Source organism: Sorex fumeus, unplaced genomic scaffold, assembly GCF_029834395.1.
Source record: "Sorex fumeus unplaced genomic scaffold, SorFum_2.1 ptg000129l, whole genome shotgun sequence".
Classification (NCBI taxonomy): Eukaryota; Metazoa; Chordata; class Mammalia; order Eulipotyphla; family Soricidae; genus Sorex; species Sorex fumeus.
The window spans coordinates 1,626,694-1,645,605 of NW_026606186.1; the positions used below are offsets into that span (position 1 = coordinate 1,626,694).

Genomic DNA, 18,912 nt, shown 5'->3' on the forward strand with positions numbered 1-18,912 from the left:
AGTCAGAATGAATGTGAGTGTCTCTGAGTGTGATGCCAGAATGTCCTGTCCAGACGTGGTGTCTTCCTTGTGCCCTGAGTTGTTGTATAGGTTTTAGTAATTTATGACCAGGAATGAAATAAGTAGACTGGAAAATGAATGACTAAATAAAACTGATTGTGTAATATCAAGGGCTGGAGCGATAGCATAGCAGGTAGGGTGTTTGCCTTGCACGCAGCCAACATGGCCAACCCGAGTTCGATTCCTCCACCCCTCTTGGAGAGCCTGGCAAGCTACTGAGAGTATCTCAACAGCACGGTAAAGCCTGGCAAGCTACCCGTGATGTATTTGATATGCCAAACACAGTAACAAGTCTCACAATGTTACTGGGCCCACTCAAGAAAATCGATGAACAATGGGAGGACAGTGACAGTGACAGATATTTTGATTCCTCCGCCCCTCTTGGAGAGCCCAACAAGTTACCAAGAGTATCTTGCTTGCACGGTAAAGCCTGACAAGCTACCCGTGATGTATTCGATATGCCAAACACAGTAACAATTGTCACAGTGGAGACCTTACTGGGCCTGCTTGAGCAAATCGATGAACAATAGGAAGATAGTGACAGTGACAGTGAGAGTGTAATATAACAAAGATTTTGAACCTTTGTTTGGAAAATTGAGGGATGTATTTATAACCAGAAATAGACTGTAGAAACTAACTTTTTGTTTATATCAATTAGCCTATGATAAAATTGGTTTCACAATATATCTTGTTTTAATTTCTGAAACTCTATTAAGTTCTAAGAATCTGTTAATTATATTTAGTGAGGACTTACTATTGATTATGGCAAATTGGTCATCATTATCATCATAGTCCTCCCGTTGTTCATCGATTTGCTCGAGCGGGCCCAGTAACGTCTCCATCGTGAGACTTGTTACTGTGTTTGGCATATCGAATACATCACAGGTAGCTTGCCAGGCTCTGCCGTGCGGGCAAGATACTCTCGGTAGCTTGCCGGGCTCTCCGAGAGGGGCGGAGGAATCGAACTCGGGTCGGCCATCTTGGCCGCTTGTAAGGCAAACGCCCTACCGCTGTGCTATCGCTCCAGCCCATGGCAAATTGAATTGAATACAATTTCACCTTGTATCTATAAAATATTCACCTAAATATCCTGTCCAATAAAACAATTTATAAAAGAATATACAAAAGTTAATTGTCTAAAGTATTTTCCTTTAAAAAATAAAGTAATGCATTTTGCTTACTAGTTTGTTTCATTTCTAGTTCTTAATATATAGATATAATATTAGTTTATAATATTAGTTTAGGGCTGGAGCAATAGCACAGTGGGTAGGGTGTTTGCCTTGCATGCGGCTGACCTGGGTTCGATTCCCACGCCCCTCTCGGAAAGCCCGGCAAGCTACTGAGAGTATTCCGCCCGCACGGCAGAGCCTGGCAAGCTCCCTGTGGTGTATTTCATATGCCAAAAACAGTAACAATTATCACAATGGAGACTTTACAGGTGCCCGCTTGAGCAAATTGATGAACAATGGGAGGACAGTGCTACAGTGCAATATTAGTTTATGTGTATAAACATTTGTGTATTTTAGGAGTCTGATGTTACCATGGGCTAGAGTAATAGCACAGCAGTAGAGCATTTGCCTTGCGCGCAGTCAACCTGGCCGAATCGGGTTCGATCCCTCCGCCCCTCTCGGAGTCCGGCAAGCTACCCAGAGTATCTCGCCTTCACGGCAAAGCCTGACAAGCTCCCCGTGACATATTCAATATGCCAAACACAGTAAAAACAAGTCTCAAAGTGGAGACGTTACTGGGCCCGCTCGAGCAAATCGATGAACAACGGGGGGACAGTGTTTGTTTTATGTTACCATATTATACTTAAGACCAAAGTGCCAATACCCATCATCGTACTTAGAACCCTTCCCTTCCTCTCATGTCAATGACTGTTTTCCCAGAGGAAGCGCCTATTCCCTTTTCTTCTTTCTTTATATACCATATATCAGTGATATCTATTACTTGAACTTCTTTTTCTGACTTTACCTTTACCTTTTCTGACTTATGTTGCCTAGTTTGACACCCTCCAGTTCCATGCATGTTGTAGCATAAACTAAAACTTCAATTTTCCTTTGTGTTTAAAGAATTTTAAAAATTATTTAAATTTTCCTTTGTTTAAAAAAATTTAATTTATTTTTTGTCCCCACAGTCAGCAATTTTCAGGATTTAGTACTGGCTCTAGCTCAGAGATCATTCCTGGTGGTGCTCAGGGAACCATATGTATTGCGAAGGATCCAACCAGGGTTTGGTTGTACATAAGACCTTAACAATGTACTATTTCTCCAGGACCAGTTCCAGATTTTCTTATAGCTAGATCATATTCCACTGTATCTAAGTATGCCACAGCTTCTTTTTATTCTATCATTGATCCTTGGGCACTTGAGTTGTTTCCAAATTTTGGTTATTATAAACATGCAATCAATAAGTGTGCTTATGTCTTTTTTGAATTAGTGCATTTAAGATAGATACCTACGTGAAGAATTTATAGACACAATGGGTGTTAGAGTATTACCATGAAAAAAATTTAATATTTACTACAACTTCTAGAGTTGAAGAGTTATAGATCTTACATTCTGCCTCACCGGTGTTTAATCAGCATTATTTATGAATAAGCAAGTAAAACTTCTGAGATTGGATGTTAATAAAGCAGTTATGCACCAAAATCAATGCTCATTTCAGAACAATCTTTCTGGTCTAGACTTTGGTAGGACATTAGAACTAATACACTCTTATTACTATATTTTTCTAATACACTATTATTGAAGAATGAATTACCTCTAGAGGAATGCATATAGATATACTATAACTTGCATATAGATATATTATAAAAGACAAATGTTCTTCAGTCTGGGTACCTGGTGAGTTAATAATTCAATATGGTAATAGAAAATAGAATATTGGGACTGAGGAAAAACCTCAGTAATTAAAATTTTAAATACAGTACTGTCAGCTTTACACATGTCTAGAGTAACTGAAATGTCAGTCTGTGCACATTTGAGGAAACATTTTGACATTAACCGGTGAATCATCCAATAGGTTCTCCATATGATTGGGTCAATGTACATGTCTTTGAAGTTGACAATGCTTTGGTAGAGAAGTAAGAATTTCCGTCACAAATATGCCTGAATGAACTAATCTTCGATAGATATACTTCCTCTAAAATATCCTTCCTTGAGAAGCACTACTGTCTTTATCTTTTCTGCCATTTTTTCTATTTCAATAAATTTTTATTAAAAAGACCATGATTAACAAAGTTTTTCATTAGACAGTGGTTTCAAGCATTTAGTGTTCTGGCACCAGTGGTGTGACCTTCCCTCCACTAATAAACCCAGTTTCCCTATCAGTCTTAATCTGCCCCTTTAGACACATAACAAATTTACTTTATATTGCCTATTCCAACAAATATTTGTGCCAAATTCTTGCTAGATAATTATTTGTGATATAGCAATGTTGTTTAAATTCAATGTGACATGATCTTGAAGAAGAAGTAACAGACTTGTAAAATTGATGAAAATGGTTAATGAAAAAAAATTTTCACTAGAGAAGAAATGTGAAGTCGGGTTGACTGGCTGGCCTGGATCATAGTTTCAATTTGACAGTTAACTTCTGGGAATTTAGATATCACCTCATAACATCAAAGGAAAATGAAGAAGGAGAAGTTTGTCTTTTAACTTTATATGAATCCTCCTTATTCAATACATTGTTCATTAAAAATCATAGTAATGTTCTATTATGAAATTTGATATTTTAGTAACTAATGCAATTAGCTACTAGAACCTATAGCATACTTCCACACATCAGTTTTCAGTAAGTCTTTGTTGAATGGATAACTAGAAAGTAACTCTTTCAATATGTTAGATTAAGATCAATCGTTCTTACAATTCACAATTTTGGGTTCTGCTAGGTTAAAAAACTTTTATTTTGTATAAACCTTATACACAGTTCAATAATTATGCTTTTATTCAGATCTATCTATCTATCTATCTATCTATCTATCTATTAGTGTCCCTACTGTGAAGCACATCCTCATTCTGTAGGAAAGATCAGAAAAGTTAGCATTACTCATTGACAACAAATTCTCTTAAACTCTACCTGAGATGGATTAAACTACTTGTTTGAATTTTATGGCATATCTATAAGTAAAACACATGAGTATAAATAAACTCTAGAAGACAGATACTACTGAATATTGATTTTACATGTTTAATTATTTACCCTCATACAAACTTCAACTTGGATATTTAAATAATACTTTTATTTGAAATCTTCACTTCTTCACTACCTTTCTCCAAACTACAACAATGTATTCCCTTTAACTTATTCACAAATTACTAGTCTCAAATTCAACATTTAAGGTTGTAAGTGATTAAGCCTCATATACCCTTATACTAATTTAGCTTAGTTGGATTGATCATATTCCAAGCTATTAAAATTGACTGCCGAAAAATGGTTAGTGGAATTTTCCTTTATGTTTGGAATATCTAGTTTTATTGTTTATCTTTTGAGTGCTGTTCATCTCTGATGCTACCTGTGGATACTATCTGTGAGCTTGGGAACATAATTACTTCTTTAATGAATTCAAAATTTAGTTTTAATATTTGTTATTTGTGAAAGACTTAAGTACTTCTATTTATTTCTTCCTTATATATTTTCTCCCTTATATATTTCTGCTTGTTTTATGATAGTTTAACATTGTAGTTAAATTTTGTTCATATTCTCCTTCTAGCTTATCTTCAAGGTTTTTACATTTAAATCACTAAGATAAAAAACTAAAAACAACAGCAACAAAGAAATCACCTTAAGCCACAGTAGATGTCCTCTGTTTGAAACTTTCTTGAGATGTTTTTTTTCATTAGAATTTTTTTCAACACATTTATTACTTCTTTATTTCTCAGACTGTAAATGAAAGGATTTAGTAATGGAACTACTATGGTAAATAAAATAGCAGCTGGTATATTTTTGTCTCCTTCTTCAAGCGAATTTGATCTAATATACATGAAGAAAAGACATCCATAGAATAAGGAAACTGACAAAAAGTGGGATGCACAGGTAGAGAAGGCTTTGATCCTTCCCTCCTTGGATTTCATTTTGGAAATGGTAAAAAGAATGTAGAGATATGATATTAATACACTACCTATGGTAAAGACTTGAATTGAACCAGAAAATACAAATATTACTAATTCATTGAGAAAAGGTTTAACACAGGAGAGTCTGTATAAAGGAAGAATATCACAATAAAAGTGGTTGATATGATTAGATCCGCAGAAAGTTAACTTAAATAAAAGCCCTACATGAATCATGGAATGTAAGTTTCCAGCTATATAGGCCCCTGTGGTCATCTGAACACAGAGTTTTTTTGACATCATGGTGTGGTACTGCAATGGGTTACATATGGCTACATAGCGATCATAGGCCATTGCAGCAAGGAGAAAGCAGTCTGCAGTTTCAACTGTACAAAGAAAATAAAATTGTGCCATGCATTCATAGAGGGAAACCATTCTGTTCTCAGAAAAGAAGTTCACTAACATTTTTGGAATAACGGCACAGGAACAGCAGGAATCTATAATAGCAAGGTTGCCCAGAAAGATGTACATTGGCGTGTGAAGACGGCGTTCTATACAAATCATTGCCACGAGGCCAAGATTCCCTACCATGGTGATCAGATAAATAATGAAGAATACCACAAACAGAAGGGGTTTCATGTCTGGGTGAACTGTAAATCCCTCAAGAATAAACTCAGTGTTAAAGGTATTATTTTCTTCAGCCATTCTTAAGTTCTCTGTTGAGGGAAAAATAGTGGGAAGAAAAAAACATTAGTTCATAAAATGCCCAATGCCATTACTTGCTTTCTGTGATCTGAGAACAGTAAACATCTTCCATAATGTTTCCATGCATCACCTGTGTTTGATGCATGGATAGTTCTGGGGACAGAGAGGTGGTATCAATTTATTGAAGCTATTACATGTGACCTAATAACATTTTCCATTATATTTTTAAGAAAAACATCAAGTAGTATCCACAAAGACAATTTTTAATTTCCTGAGAGGAATATTTAGTCAGACAAAAAATTTTTTATATGAGTTGACTATATAAAACCCACTCATAATTTTTTTTAAGCAGTTGGAATCATTGGTCCCCAAGAGTGATGATACATGCTAATTAACAATGCTTGTTAAAGAAATTTTTTTGAAATTCTGTCCATACTAATGGCAGCATTACTAGTAATAGTCAAAAGAGGAAAACAAGTAAACATCTATCAGTGACTAAAAAGAAAACTTCACAGAAGCATATTATTTGGCTTTAAAAAGAAATGAAATTCTGCAATTAAAGCATAGATTATCTTAAACCTTTCATTAAAGTAGGCAGTTTCATAGAGACAAAGTAGAATGGCAGTTGATAGTGGAAGGAAGGAAATGTGGATTAATTACTGAATAGGCAATGAATTTGATTTCAGGAAGATGAAAAATTCTGGTATGAATGGTGATGATCATTTTACAAAAATATAAATATACTTTAACACTACTATGCCTAAGTATGTTTAAAATGGTAATTTTTGTTACATATAATTTACAACCATAACTATTTTTACATGACATTTAAAAATAAAATTCTTTGTAGGAATTGAGCAGCCTTATGACCCAGCAATTGTACTTCTGGGTATCTGCCCCTGGACACAAAACATTCATTCAAAAGAGCATATGCACATCACTATGTATAATAATGTATTGTTCTCTCAGCACAGAGAACAATATCTAAGGTATGGAATTGTCCAATGATACACTGAGTGAATTGTGAAGGTGTGGTAAAATACACAATGACATATATAACACGGTCACGGTCCTCCCGTTGTTCATCGATTTTCTCGAGCGGGCCCAGTAACGTCTCCATCGTGAGACTTATTACTGTGTTTGACATATACGTATTTACAATATAAATACACAATGAAATACACTCTGCTTCTGCAAGAAATGACAAAACCATGCAATATGCACAACTTGGAGGTAATTGTATGATACCATTTTATATGAAATAAGTCAGGAGAAGAAGGACAAATACAGGATAATCTCACTTACTTGTGGCATGTACAATAACTGGGAGAGAGAATTCAAGATATTAAAGGAGGAAGGGAAATAATATGACCATCCTGGCTCCAGACTAGAGGAAAGAGAACAGAGAAGGAAAGAAATGAAGGAAGTCAACAAGGATATGGGGAATGGGAGGTAGGGGGCATGGAGCAGGTGTCAAGGGCCGGGAGACAGTGGTGGTATAGAGTAGTAGTATAGGTATATATCCGAACCACAAAGACAACAACACTAAATGCATGAGATCCAAACTACAAAGCCACACTTATAAATGTGCCTGTCAAGGAGGCAGGCTGGGGTGGGTGGTGGAGGGAAATTGGTAGAGGCACTCATAATTGGTACAAATGACTCTTGGTGATGGTACAGGCGCTGGACCACTGTATGCCTAAAACTTAATCATGAATAACTTTGTAAACTATGGTATTGAAAAAAAGATGCTTTGGGGGAAAAGAATGATTTACAAGGTCCTTACAAACCTGTCGGTTGCACAAAGTGATGCATATAGAGGTAGGGGTGAAATAATGAGAAAGGAGGGGAAAGAGAAAAAAACAGTAATGAGATCCTTCCAATCACTTGTAATACCACTTATGCATGCAATGCATATAAAGAAATTTTTATGTGCTTAAAGAAGTTTAAATGCTGTTCAACTAAGTTGGAAATATCCCAAGGGTTAAACAAGATCACTAAATGACATAACTGTGTGTCGAAGCTGCCTTCGATTGTATGCCTTGGGGTATTTCCCAAGGGTTAAAATCATGAGTCAAATCAAATGGCAAAATGGGACATTATTGCAATAAAGATGATGTTGTTGTGTTTTATTATTTAAAGAGCTATGTACGAATCACCACTGGAAAAGAGATAAAGACCAAAAGAGAAAAGTAATAAGTATAATTCTTTAAGAAATTAAAATTGTTTAACCTCACTACTAATCAGAGCAGTGGCACTGTAGCACTGTCTTCCTGTTGTTCATCGATTTGCTTGAGCGAGCACCAGTAATGTCTCCATTGTGAGACTGGTTGTAACTGTTTTTGGCCTATTGAATAAACCACAGGGAGCTTGCCAGGCTCTCCGAGAGGAACAGAGGAGTCAAACCTGGGTTGACCGTGTGCAAGGCAAACGCCCTACCCACTGTGCTATCTCTCCAGCTATCTCTCAGAGCAGTATAAATAGAAAACTATGAGGATATATTTATTTTGATTTTTCCAAAACAAGATTAAAAAAGAAAAAATGATACTAAGTTTTGTCTAAGATGCAGTGAAATGGGACTCTAACATGCTATAAATTGTATTCCTGGGAGAAGTATAAATTGTTACAGTAATTGGAACATTTTTTGGCGATAAATTAAGGAAAATCTTTATATCCTGTAACAGTAACAATGGCTCTAAAAAAATAAATAATTAAAAACTCAAAAATGTACAAATAATGATGTCATGGTAATGCGATTTGTAATAGTGAGGTATTCAAAATAAATAAGTGGTAGTTACTTGATCAGTATGATTAAGCAAAATTCATTTGAGGACATATTGCAAAATAATTAAAATAGTCTTTTGCTCTAAATAATGTAACGATAAAACAGAAGAAATTATGTGAAAAATAAGCTTTAAGTTTATGCACAGCATAGTCATATCTTTTAAAAACAGAATGGATTGTAAATGAAAAACAGCACAGAAATATTACAATACTATTTTGATACTAGTATGTGAAATATAATTTTTAATGCTATTTATTCAGTCATTGATTAAACTGAATTGTGAACGAACTCCACATGAAATAGAATTTTTTTCTTCTTTTTTCTTTTACTCTATTTCAAATTCTCCACGATGAGTATTATTCTTTCCTCCTTTTTTTTTTTTTTGGCCCATGCTTGGCTATTGCTTTGGCGTTACTTCTGACTTGGTGTTTGGGGATTTGCTTCTGGAATTTAAGGGACTTGATTTCCTAAAAAACACGCATTCCAACCCTCTGAACTATGTCCCTGTGCTGAATATTACTTTTATAAGACAAAAGGTACTTTATTAAATAAATAGAATGATAAGCATTTAAGCCTGCCATGTTTCTAACTTGTTAGCGCCACAGTAATCATTGGGGATTCAATTAAATTTTTTTATACTTTTTCAATCCTATAGTGGATTCTGCAACATTGGATGTATTGAGGGAGGTTCTGTTCCCTCCTTATGTGGACATTTGCAATTAAAAACAATAACAATTGGCTTACACTTTTTCCCCTAGAGCAAATTATTAGAGAATATATTCAGGTCTGTGATTATGCATTTTTTACTTGCTTGAAGATAAGAAGTAATTTTTTAGGGTCAACATTTTCTCTTTTTAATATTTTCATAATATTCTAATGTTATATGATGTTAAATGTGTTAAACTTTCTGTAAGCTTAAAAAAATTCCATAGGAGATGTAGAGATAGTTTAGTGGGAAAGACTCTTGTCTTGCACATGGCTGACCCAGGTTTGATCTCTGGCACTGTATATGGTGCCATGAACCCTGCTGGAGTGATGCCTGAGCTAAGAGCCAGGTTTACGTCCTGAACACTGCAAGGTGTTATCCTCAGCCCCCCCAGCCCCTAGACAAAACAATGAAAAAAATTTCAGTGATCTATGTCTCAGTGGTAGACTTCAACACTGCATATATAAAACCTGGATTTGATTCTGGGAAACACACACACACACACACACACACACACACACACACATACACACACCACACTTAAAAGGGAGGAAAAGAGAATAGAGAAGATAAAAATTAAGGCTCATAAAATGTCTATTATCTATCTTTCATATGTTCATCATAGATAAAGAATCAGAAGAGAAACTTGAAATCTCCAAAATCAGATCAAAGAATTAACAGTTTGAAATTCCTTTCTCAGGTAATTTATTAGCATATTGCTAATATCCAACAAACACCTGTAAAACACATTTTCATTAAACTGTTCCATCTGTTAAATTCTGTCTTAATCTGAATTTTTCAAAGGAGCTTAGAAGGGTCACTAATGTTTTTTGTTATTACTATAAAAGTATCTCTTATTTATCTTGATTAATATTTTCTGGAATTCATAAGTGAAACAAATGAAGTATAGTCATTTCTAGTTCTTACACAGCAGATTTTAGGGTAATATAAAGACCTTAAATTTTATAAAAATAGGAGAAATAATTGTAAAAAACCTAAATAATAAAGATTTATCTTTTTACATATGTATAATTCTAAAAGAAACATGTTTTACTTACTTTCTCATCAGGATTTTGGAAAATAATTATAAGAGCTAATTTGTTGTCTGAAGGTTTCTATAAAACGCCTTCCTAATGAACAGGAGAATGTGTCTACCAAAAGGTCAGTGATAATATTTATGTCATTGGTAGAGAATGATTCAAATATTTGAAGTAATTCTAAGGGGATTTATGTGACATATACATTCAGAATCACCTAAGAGACCTAATCTCCTAAAGATTACAAACACACTAAATTGGAATAGTTAAATGTATCCTTTGAGACCTGGAGGGTAAAGAGATGCCCATTCTCAAACAAATCTTAAGGACTTGCTTTGATACTAATCATTTGAATTTGCAGCATTTATCAACATCATTATTCTGAATATAAAATGAAAAAAATGCTCTTGCAGTTTAGCTCATCAGAAGCGTTTTAGAGGAGGTGGCAACTGAGCTAGAATTTGGGGCCGCAAAGATAAGATATGTTGTAAACACAGGTTATAGAACAGCATTTTTTCCCACCTCTTAATTATTTTAGTGAAGTAAAATAGTTTTAAAAAACTTTTTTGGGGGATGTGGGATGGCCCACGCCCATTGGAGCTGGGGAGTTATTCCTGTCTGCTTAGGAGTGAGCCCTTACAGTGGTCTGGGATCATGCCTGGCACACGTTGGTCCACGCTGGAGTGGTTACATGCAATGAAAATTACCTACGTTTTGTCCTGTTTCTTATCCTTCCACCTATTTTTATAATCAATAGACAAGCCCTATATTTTCCCCTTGAAATGGCATTCATAATATCTTATATCTTAGCCACTAAAGTAAACTTTAACCTTTTTTGTTATATACTAGCTTAGATGCATCTTCTTTTCTCCTTCAAAATATTTCCATATTTAGAATTTCCACCATTTACAGTTTAAAATTTTATATTGTTCAATCTGTTTAGCAATACTTTTATTTTGATGGTCCTCTCGTATACACATTGTACCATCTTAAAGTCAAGTTCTTTCTCCTGAGTTCTCTGAAGGAGTCACTTTTGTTTTTTGATTTGCTCTATATTACTTTATGGACAGTGTTTTCACCATTTCCCTCCAAATCCTAACCCTCCTTTCTTGTTCAGATGAAATGTCTACTCAACTTCCTACAGGCAAACTCATCTGTCTTCCTCCCATTCTCCTAAGCTCCTTTTTTTTTTTTTTGCCTTTTTGGTCACACCCAGTGATGCTCAGGGGTTACTCCTGGCTTTGTAGCTCAGGAATTACTCCTGGAGGTGCTTGAAGAACCATATGGGATGCCAGGGATTGGACTCAGGTCGGCCTTGTGCAAGGTAAGCATCCTACCCTTTGTACTGTTGCTTCAGCTCCTCTCCTAAGCTCTTTTAACTCTTTTAACACCTCTCAAATCCCACGATTTGCCTTTATATAGACTGCTGACTTTCATGGGCATAAATAATGCTTCTTCAGTTTAATTACAACCTAATTGATATCAGTATCATATATTTCTAGGTTATACCCCAAGGACACAGTAAAGAAAAAAAACCAAAAAAAAATAATTAAAATAAAAAAGAAAGAAAGCAAAACAAATCTTATCAAAAGTCACTTTAAAAGCAATGACATTATTTTGGATGAGAACCACATTTATTTTATCTATTTAAAAAATTACATTTCACTGTAACATAAATTACAGATATGCATCACTAAAAATCTGCATATGTTGATATTTGTGAGTACTTTATTTGTCCTTGATACCAATTCTTTATCATATGTGTAGTGTGCAAATATTTTTTCCAATTCAGTTAGGTGTTTTTTAATTTAAGCCTTTGTTTTTCTTGTTTGTTTTTGATTCTTTTGTCTTTGCCAGTGGCATTACTTCTAGGTCCAAATCATGGAGAATTCTGCCTATATTTTCCTAAGTGTACTTTATAGATTCCAGTTTGATCTCAAGGTCTTTGATCCATTTTGAGATGACTTTTGTGTAAGGTGTGAGGTATGGACCCAGCTTTAATTTTTTATTCACGTTTATCCAATTTTCCAAGTACTAGTTTTTGAAGAGGTTGTCTTTACTCATTTCATGTTCTCAGCATCTTTGTTAAAAATTAGTTGTTCACTGTCCACAATAGCTAGAATCTGGAAACAACCCTAGTGCCCAAGAACAGACGACTGGTTAAAGAAACTTTGGTACATCTACAAAATGGAATACTATGCAGCTGTTAGGAAAGATAAAGTCACGAAATCTGCTAAAAAGTGGACAGTCATGGAGAATATCATGCTAAGTGAAATGAGTCAGAAAGAGAGGGAAAGACAGATGAGTAACCAATAAACATGTGAAAAATGGCTCAGCATCATTTTTTCCAGATCCCAGACGAGAACAGTGCAGTCTTTTGCCCCCGCGCCTGGGTGTCCCTCGCCGGGACCCCTTGGAGGGGAGCGGGTCGAGCTTTCCTCCCCGCCCCGACCGGGGCTCCGGCAGCCGAAGACCTCCAGGACCAGCCACCACCATGCTGAGACCACTCTCCGCACACATGAAGGTACTGGCAGAGGGACAAAGCCACGTGGGTTCCGGGGCCGAGACCTCCAAGCCTACTGGAATTGAAGTCGAGCATCTTCCACCCAGATCCTCCAAATTCCAGTAGGCGGGGGTCACACCCACCACCTGGCCCCCTGGCGCCGTGTAATCCCATCAGCGGCCAAGACTCAGAGAATATAAAATCCAGATCCCGGACGAGAACAGTGCAGTCTTTTGACATCTTATCAGAACTTTTCTTTATGACATCTTATTATCTCATTCCTACTTTGGACAAACTTGCAGGCTATCGAATGTAGCCTGCCCACAGGGCAGAGTCTGGCAAACTCCCCGTGGCCTACCAAATATGCCAAATACCAGTAACAATGATGGGTCTCATTCTCCTAAAGAGCCGTGAATATAATCTCAGGGCTAGGATGAAAGAGACGTTACTGGGGCCTGCTCGAGGCAATCGACGATTAACAGGATGATGAAATGAAAAATGAAAATGAAATCATTTTTGTTAGAGAAATTCAAATAAAGATGATATACCAAAAATTCTGATCTCGCAAAGCAGTGCAGAGAAGCAATAAAGGGAGACCTCAACGAGAGAAAAGCAGCAGTGCTGGCAGACATGCAGAAGCTGGGAAAAGCATTCGCAATGCCTGCCTGTCCTTTGCCAACTACAAGACCAAGATGACTGCCCTCCGACATCCTGATGGATCTATCACATCTTCCAGAAGGGCATTGGAGAAGATTATTCATGACTTCTACTCAGATCTGTTCAATAGCCACGTCCACCTGCCAACATACCAAATTCCGCAGGATGGATATGTCGTTCCCAATGTTCTCCCTTCCAATATTCGACACATCATTTTGTGGGTAAAGAAGTGAACAGCACCCAGCCCAGACAAGGTTAGACCCGAACACCTGAAGAATCTGCTGTCGGTACTCATCAATACACTGGCTCGGCTCTTCACACGCTACCTGTCTGAATGCAAGGTTCATTCCCGATGGAAAACCAGCAGGACTGTACTACTGTACAAGAACGGAGACATCCACGACATTGGCAACTATCTCTCGATCTGCCTGTTGTCTGTTGTCTAAAGCTGTTCACTCGAGTCATCCTGAATAGGATTGGCAGAACACTAGATGAAGGACAATCATGCGAGCAAACCAGGTTCCGCAAAGGATTCAGCATGATTGATCATATCCACACTATAACCAAGCTCACTGAGGTTTCTCGGGAGTTCAAGATGCTGCTCTGTCTAACGTTCATTGATTTAAAGAAGACCTTTGATTCTGTTGAGATGGAAGCAGTCATCGAAGCCCTAGCCAAACAGGGTGCTCAAACTCAATACATCAGTATCCTCTGTGAGCTGTATTGCGGATTCACTACCAGGATCTCACCATTCTATAAGGAAGTGATTATCCATGTAAAGAGAGGGGTTCAGCAGGGTGATACCATTTCACCGAAACTCTTCACTGCCACCCTCGAGAACGTCATGCAACAACTGGAATGGGAAGGAATGGGAGTGAAAGTAGACGGTCAGCAACTACACCACCTCCACTTTGCTGATGACATCATTATAATAACACCAAACATCAGCCAAGCAGCACAAATGCTGGCCGACATCAACCGTGAGTGTGGAAAGGTCGGACTACAGCTGAATCTCACAAAGACAATGTTTATGATAAAGTGTAGGATAACACTCTTTTGTCCTTCCTCAGGTAGCTTAGGTTTGTCAGGTCACACCCATCTAAGAACACTGAACTTGTATTGTAAGCAATGTCCTTTCTGTGTGGACACAGGAAGACAGTTAATATTATGCTTTGTAACTTGGGAGTTGATTGACTCCGAATAATATTTACTCTTGGGCATCTGATTTCTTGACTCAGTTGCCCTTAGTTCCTAGAACCCCAAAAGCAGGGTCCTGACAAGGGACTGAATGGACCCAGGGCAAGCAGTGAGCTACCCTGGCATCGAAATGGGCCAGGCCAAAGAGCCACGATACTCAACTATAAGTTGAGGGCATGATCATGGACAAATGCTGTCATGATCCAAAAGTAACGACGAGACTAGGACCTTGCTGGAGCTCAGAAGATTAACCTGGCCTGAGGACTGCAAAATGTATAGTGAGATGTTCTCAGGAAGAACCAAACTAAATTTATATCTCTTACTGTGCTCATACAGAATGACATTGCTAGAAATATTAGAAGTAGATTTATTACAACTATTTAAGTAGATTACTAACTGAAGGAAGAACACACCCTTGTTGGGATCCCACCCTTGGGTGGATCTCCTAGTAATCTGAAGTAATCTCTGTAGATGAGATTTTATCCTTGAGTTAATCTCCTGGAGGAGTGGTTTTACCTCTCTTTGTTGATTCCTCAGTATTCAACCCACCTTTATGTCATTGCCTTATGTGACTGCTATATAAACTAAGACGTAAGCTTGGAAAAGGGGTCAGAAGTGAGAGAGCTCGGGCTCCAGAGATCCAGAGTCAGAGCCAGAAGGAGAGAGCTTCCAAGACTTGGGCCCAGGAGAGAAGGAGGCAGAGAAAGACAGGAGTGAAGAGGATTGGAATAAACCTACTATTGCTATAGACCGGCCTGGCCCCCGTTTTTTCTTCCGTCTGCCCTTGGCCAACAGCCGTTCCGATCCAGGCCACGCACAGTGGCTCAAGAGCACCGAACGCAGGTGGTGAAACAGTGCCGTCCAGTGAGCCCGTGAACTTACAACCTTTGGCGTGATAAGATTTTACATGAAAGCCTCATTCCTGATGTTCCATTCGCTCTCAATGGAATGAACATCTCATAATGCAACAGTTATGTGTACCTAGGACGAGAAGTCAACGTGGTGAATGACCTGGCACCTTAGTTGAGTAGGAGGAAGAGAGTGGCTTGGAACGCCTTCAAGAGCGTCGAAGAAATAGCTAAGAGGACAAAGAACTTCGGGCCCCAAGCATATCTCTTCAATTCCACTGTTCTTCCTGCATTAACATATGCCTCCGAGACCTGGGCCCTACGAAAATAGGATGAGAACACTATTCAGGTCTCCCAAAGAGGAATCAAAAGACTTAAGCTTGGAATATCACACTTCACTCAAATGAGAGAAAGAATCCGGATGGATTCTTGACCATTCTCTGTCGATGATCAAGAATCAGGGATGCTGTATTGTTTGCCAAGGCATGGAAAATCAGATGGGCTGGACATGTAATGAGATTTGGAGATGACCCCTGAACTAGAGCCATTACCGACTGGATTACACGGGACGTCAAAGGATTGCGTGGCCGTCCACCTACGAGATGATCAGACTTTTTTGTCAAGACCCTGAATGATTGGTTTGAGGCTGTTTGTGTTCCCAGAATGAGCAGACGCCATTGGGCTACACTAGCACATGACAGGGACGAATGGAGACGTTACTGGCACCTGCTCAAGCAAACCGATGATTAATGGGATGTCAAGTGATCAAGTGACCAAAAATACTGGAATAGTTGGTGCTGGTGGTGAAAAAAGAAACACTCATCTGCTTCTAGTAGAAATGTTGTCTGAAGCTCATACTGAAATCAGTATGGAGAGTTTTAAGTTCAGTAAGAATTGAGCTATTATAGAACCCAGCGATTGCACCTCTTGCTATCTACTTCCAGGACACAAAAGCATACATTCAAACAGATATATGCAACCATTATTTATTGCACCAGAGTACAATAGCTCGATTATGGAATCAAATATATGTTAAATGACTGATGAGTGGATTTTGATGATGTGATTTATGTGCACAATGGAATATTAGGCAGCTTCAAGGAATGACAAGATCATATAATTCACAGCAACTTGACTGATGGAACTGGAGGATGTCATTTTAAATGAAGTAAGTCAGAAAAAGGACAAATACAAGATAATCTCAGTTATCTGTGATAAGATGGAATAACTGGACAAGGGAAAGCATGGCATTAAATGAGAGCTAACTTGATTACCATTGACCCCAGAATATAGAAAGGAGGACAGAGAGGAAAAGAAATTGAGGGAGGTGGCAAGAAGAACCAGATGGGAAGTAATGGGGTAAGATTGCAGCTCATCAAGGACTTGCGTAAATTGGTGGTGGCGAGGAGTGGCATTATTATGTATCCAAACCACAGAGCCAAAACCCAGAAAGCATGGGATCTGAACTATAACGACCAAACATAAAAATGTGTTTGTCAAGGAAGCAGGATGAGGGGTAGGGGTAAGATGTGAGGCAACTTGGGGCCATGTGTGGAAGGAAGTTGACACTGGAGGTGAGACTGGTGTTACAGTGTGTCTAACACTGAACTATAAATAAGTTTTAAATCAGCGTTTCTTAATAAAAAGTCATTTTAAATTGAAGAATTTTTCATAGTATCAATTAAAATAATTTGAGTGGTTTTTAGCAATAATAAATTAAGATGTATGTGACTGGCACTTCCAAATTAGTAAAAGTTTTTTCATTCTAGTAATTATAAGTGAAAAAAATTGTAAAAAATACACCACATTATGTTCACTATTACTCAGGCCCTGGTAATATTTCATGAAATAAAGCTTACCAATAAATGCATAGAATGTATAAAAGAAAAACAAATGGAAACATTTTAATTGAAAAGTAATAATGTTGGCCTTTTCCCGCGGAACCCCAATGGGGGGACACCTGCCGCAGCTTCAGCTCCGTGGGACAGTCCATCACCTAATCGGCCCCTCCTCTCCAGGTGGGTAGGGGGAGCCCAAGCAGGAGGCCGCTCCTCCCCCGCAGCCGGTACCTTTTCTGCCATACCCCAGCGGGGGGACACCCGCCGCAGCTACGGCTCCATGGGACTGTCCACCGCCCCTACTCCATTCCAGGATCCTGGATAGGAGTGACCCTGGGACGGGCTAGGGGCGTGGCCACTACAAAGGGGCGTGGCCACTACAAAGGGGCGTGGCCTCCCAAAGTGGGCGTGGCCTTCACCCGGGTGGGCGGCCGCAGTTGTATTTCCCACTCTGAGCACTCAGGACTTTCATCCCACACCTTGTCACCTAATACCAAATAAAAATTTCTGACCATCTGTACTACAATACAATAACATTCCACTTGCCTACTCCATTTCTAACAAAAGACCTGTTTGAAATGAGCTGTATAAGCTCAGTACTAAAAAGCACCTCCTCCAAAGTTTCACTCAATGTCGGTTATAAAACAAAGAATAACGCCTGATTGAGAAGAAGGTCGGACTCAGAAAGGTAGAAGGGTGGGTACCATCAACCAACCTTATCCAAAATCCTTTCCCAGCATAAGAGGGAACAGTACCTGTGATTTCAGGGTTCTACCTCTAGGCAAACAAAACAACATGAAGAAACAGCACAAATCTCCACTATAAGGAGAATACGAATACGAAGAAAAGAATCCCGATTCCTTAACCAAGGTTCTCCACAGGTATGCTCTCTTCGATAAAGAATTCCAGGATCAAATGCAGAGGGTGTTCAAGGATCTACTCAAAGAATCAATGGAAGAGATATCCAGAAAACTAAAAGAAGAAATGAAAGAAACAATAGAACAGATAGTCGAGAAAATACAGGAAGAAATGAGAGCAGAAATAAAAAACTATAGAAAGAAGTGACACAAATAAAGGATTCAGTAGATGAAATTAAAAAGTCAGTAAGTGCCCTTAGCAATAGGATAAGTGCAGCTGAATAGAGGATCAGCAAGCTTGAAGATGAGCAACATAAATCCCATAGGGAACAACATGCAATAGGAAAAGACCTCAAAATGGCTCTAAGGAGAATCATAGACCTAGGGGATGACACCAAGATGAACAACATTAGAATTATTGGCGTACCAGAAGGACAGGGAGACAACCCCAGTGAGAAGGCTACAGTCAAAGAAATCATTGCTGAAAAGTTCCCAGAGTTAAGGAAGGCAGACAACCAGATCCAAGGAACCAGAAGGGTACCAGCTAAAAGAGACCCCAGAAAAAACACTCCAAGGCATATCATAGTCAGAACAATGGATGCTGTGGACAGAGACACAATATTACAAGCAGCAAGGTCAAAGAAGGAAATTACATACAAAGGAGCACC

General features: G+C 38.1%; 1 protein-coding gene across 1 annotated transcript; it reads right to left on the reverse strand.

The window, feature by feature from the left end:
* Window positions 1–4,846: 4,846 nt before the first annotated feature.
* On the reverse strand, window positions 4,847–14,827 carry LOC130045830 (olfactory receptor 5K1-like). The gene is given in 3 exon segments (XM_056138714.1): window positions 4,847–4,897; window positions 4,899–5,817; window positions 14,820–14,827. Coding segments are annotated over 3 exon segments (978 nt in total).
* Between the last annotated feature and the right edge of the window lie 4,085 nt (window positions 14,828–18,912).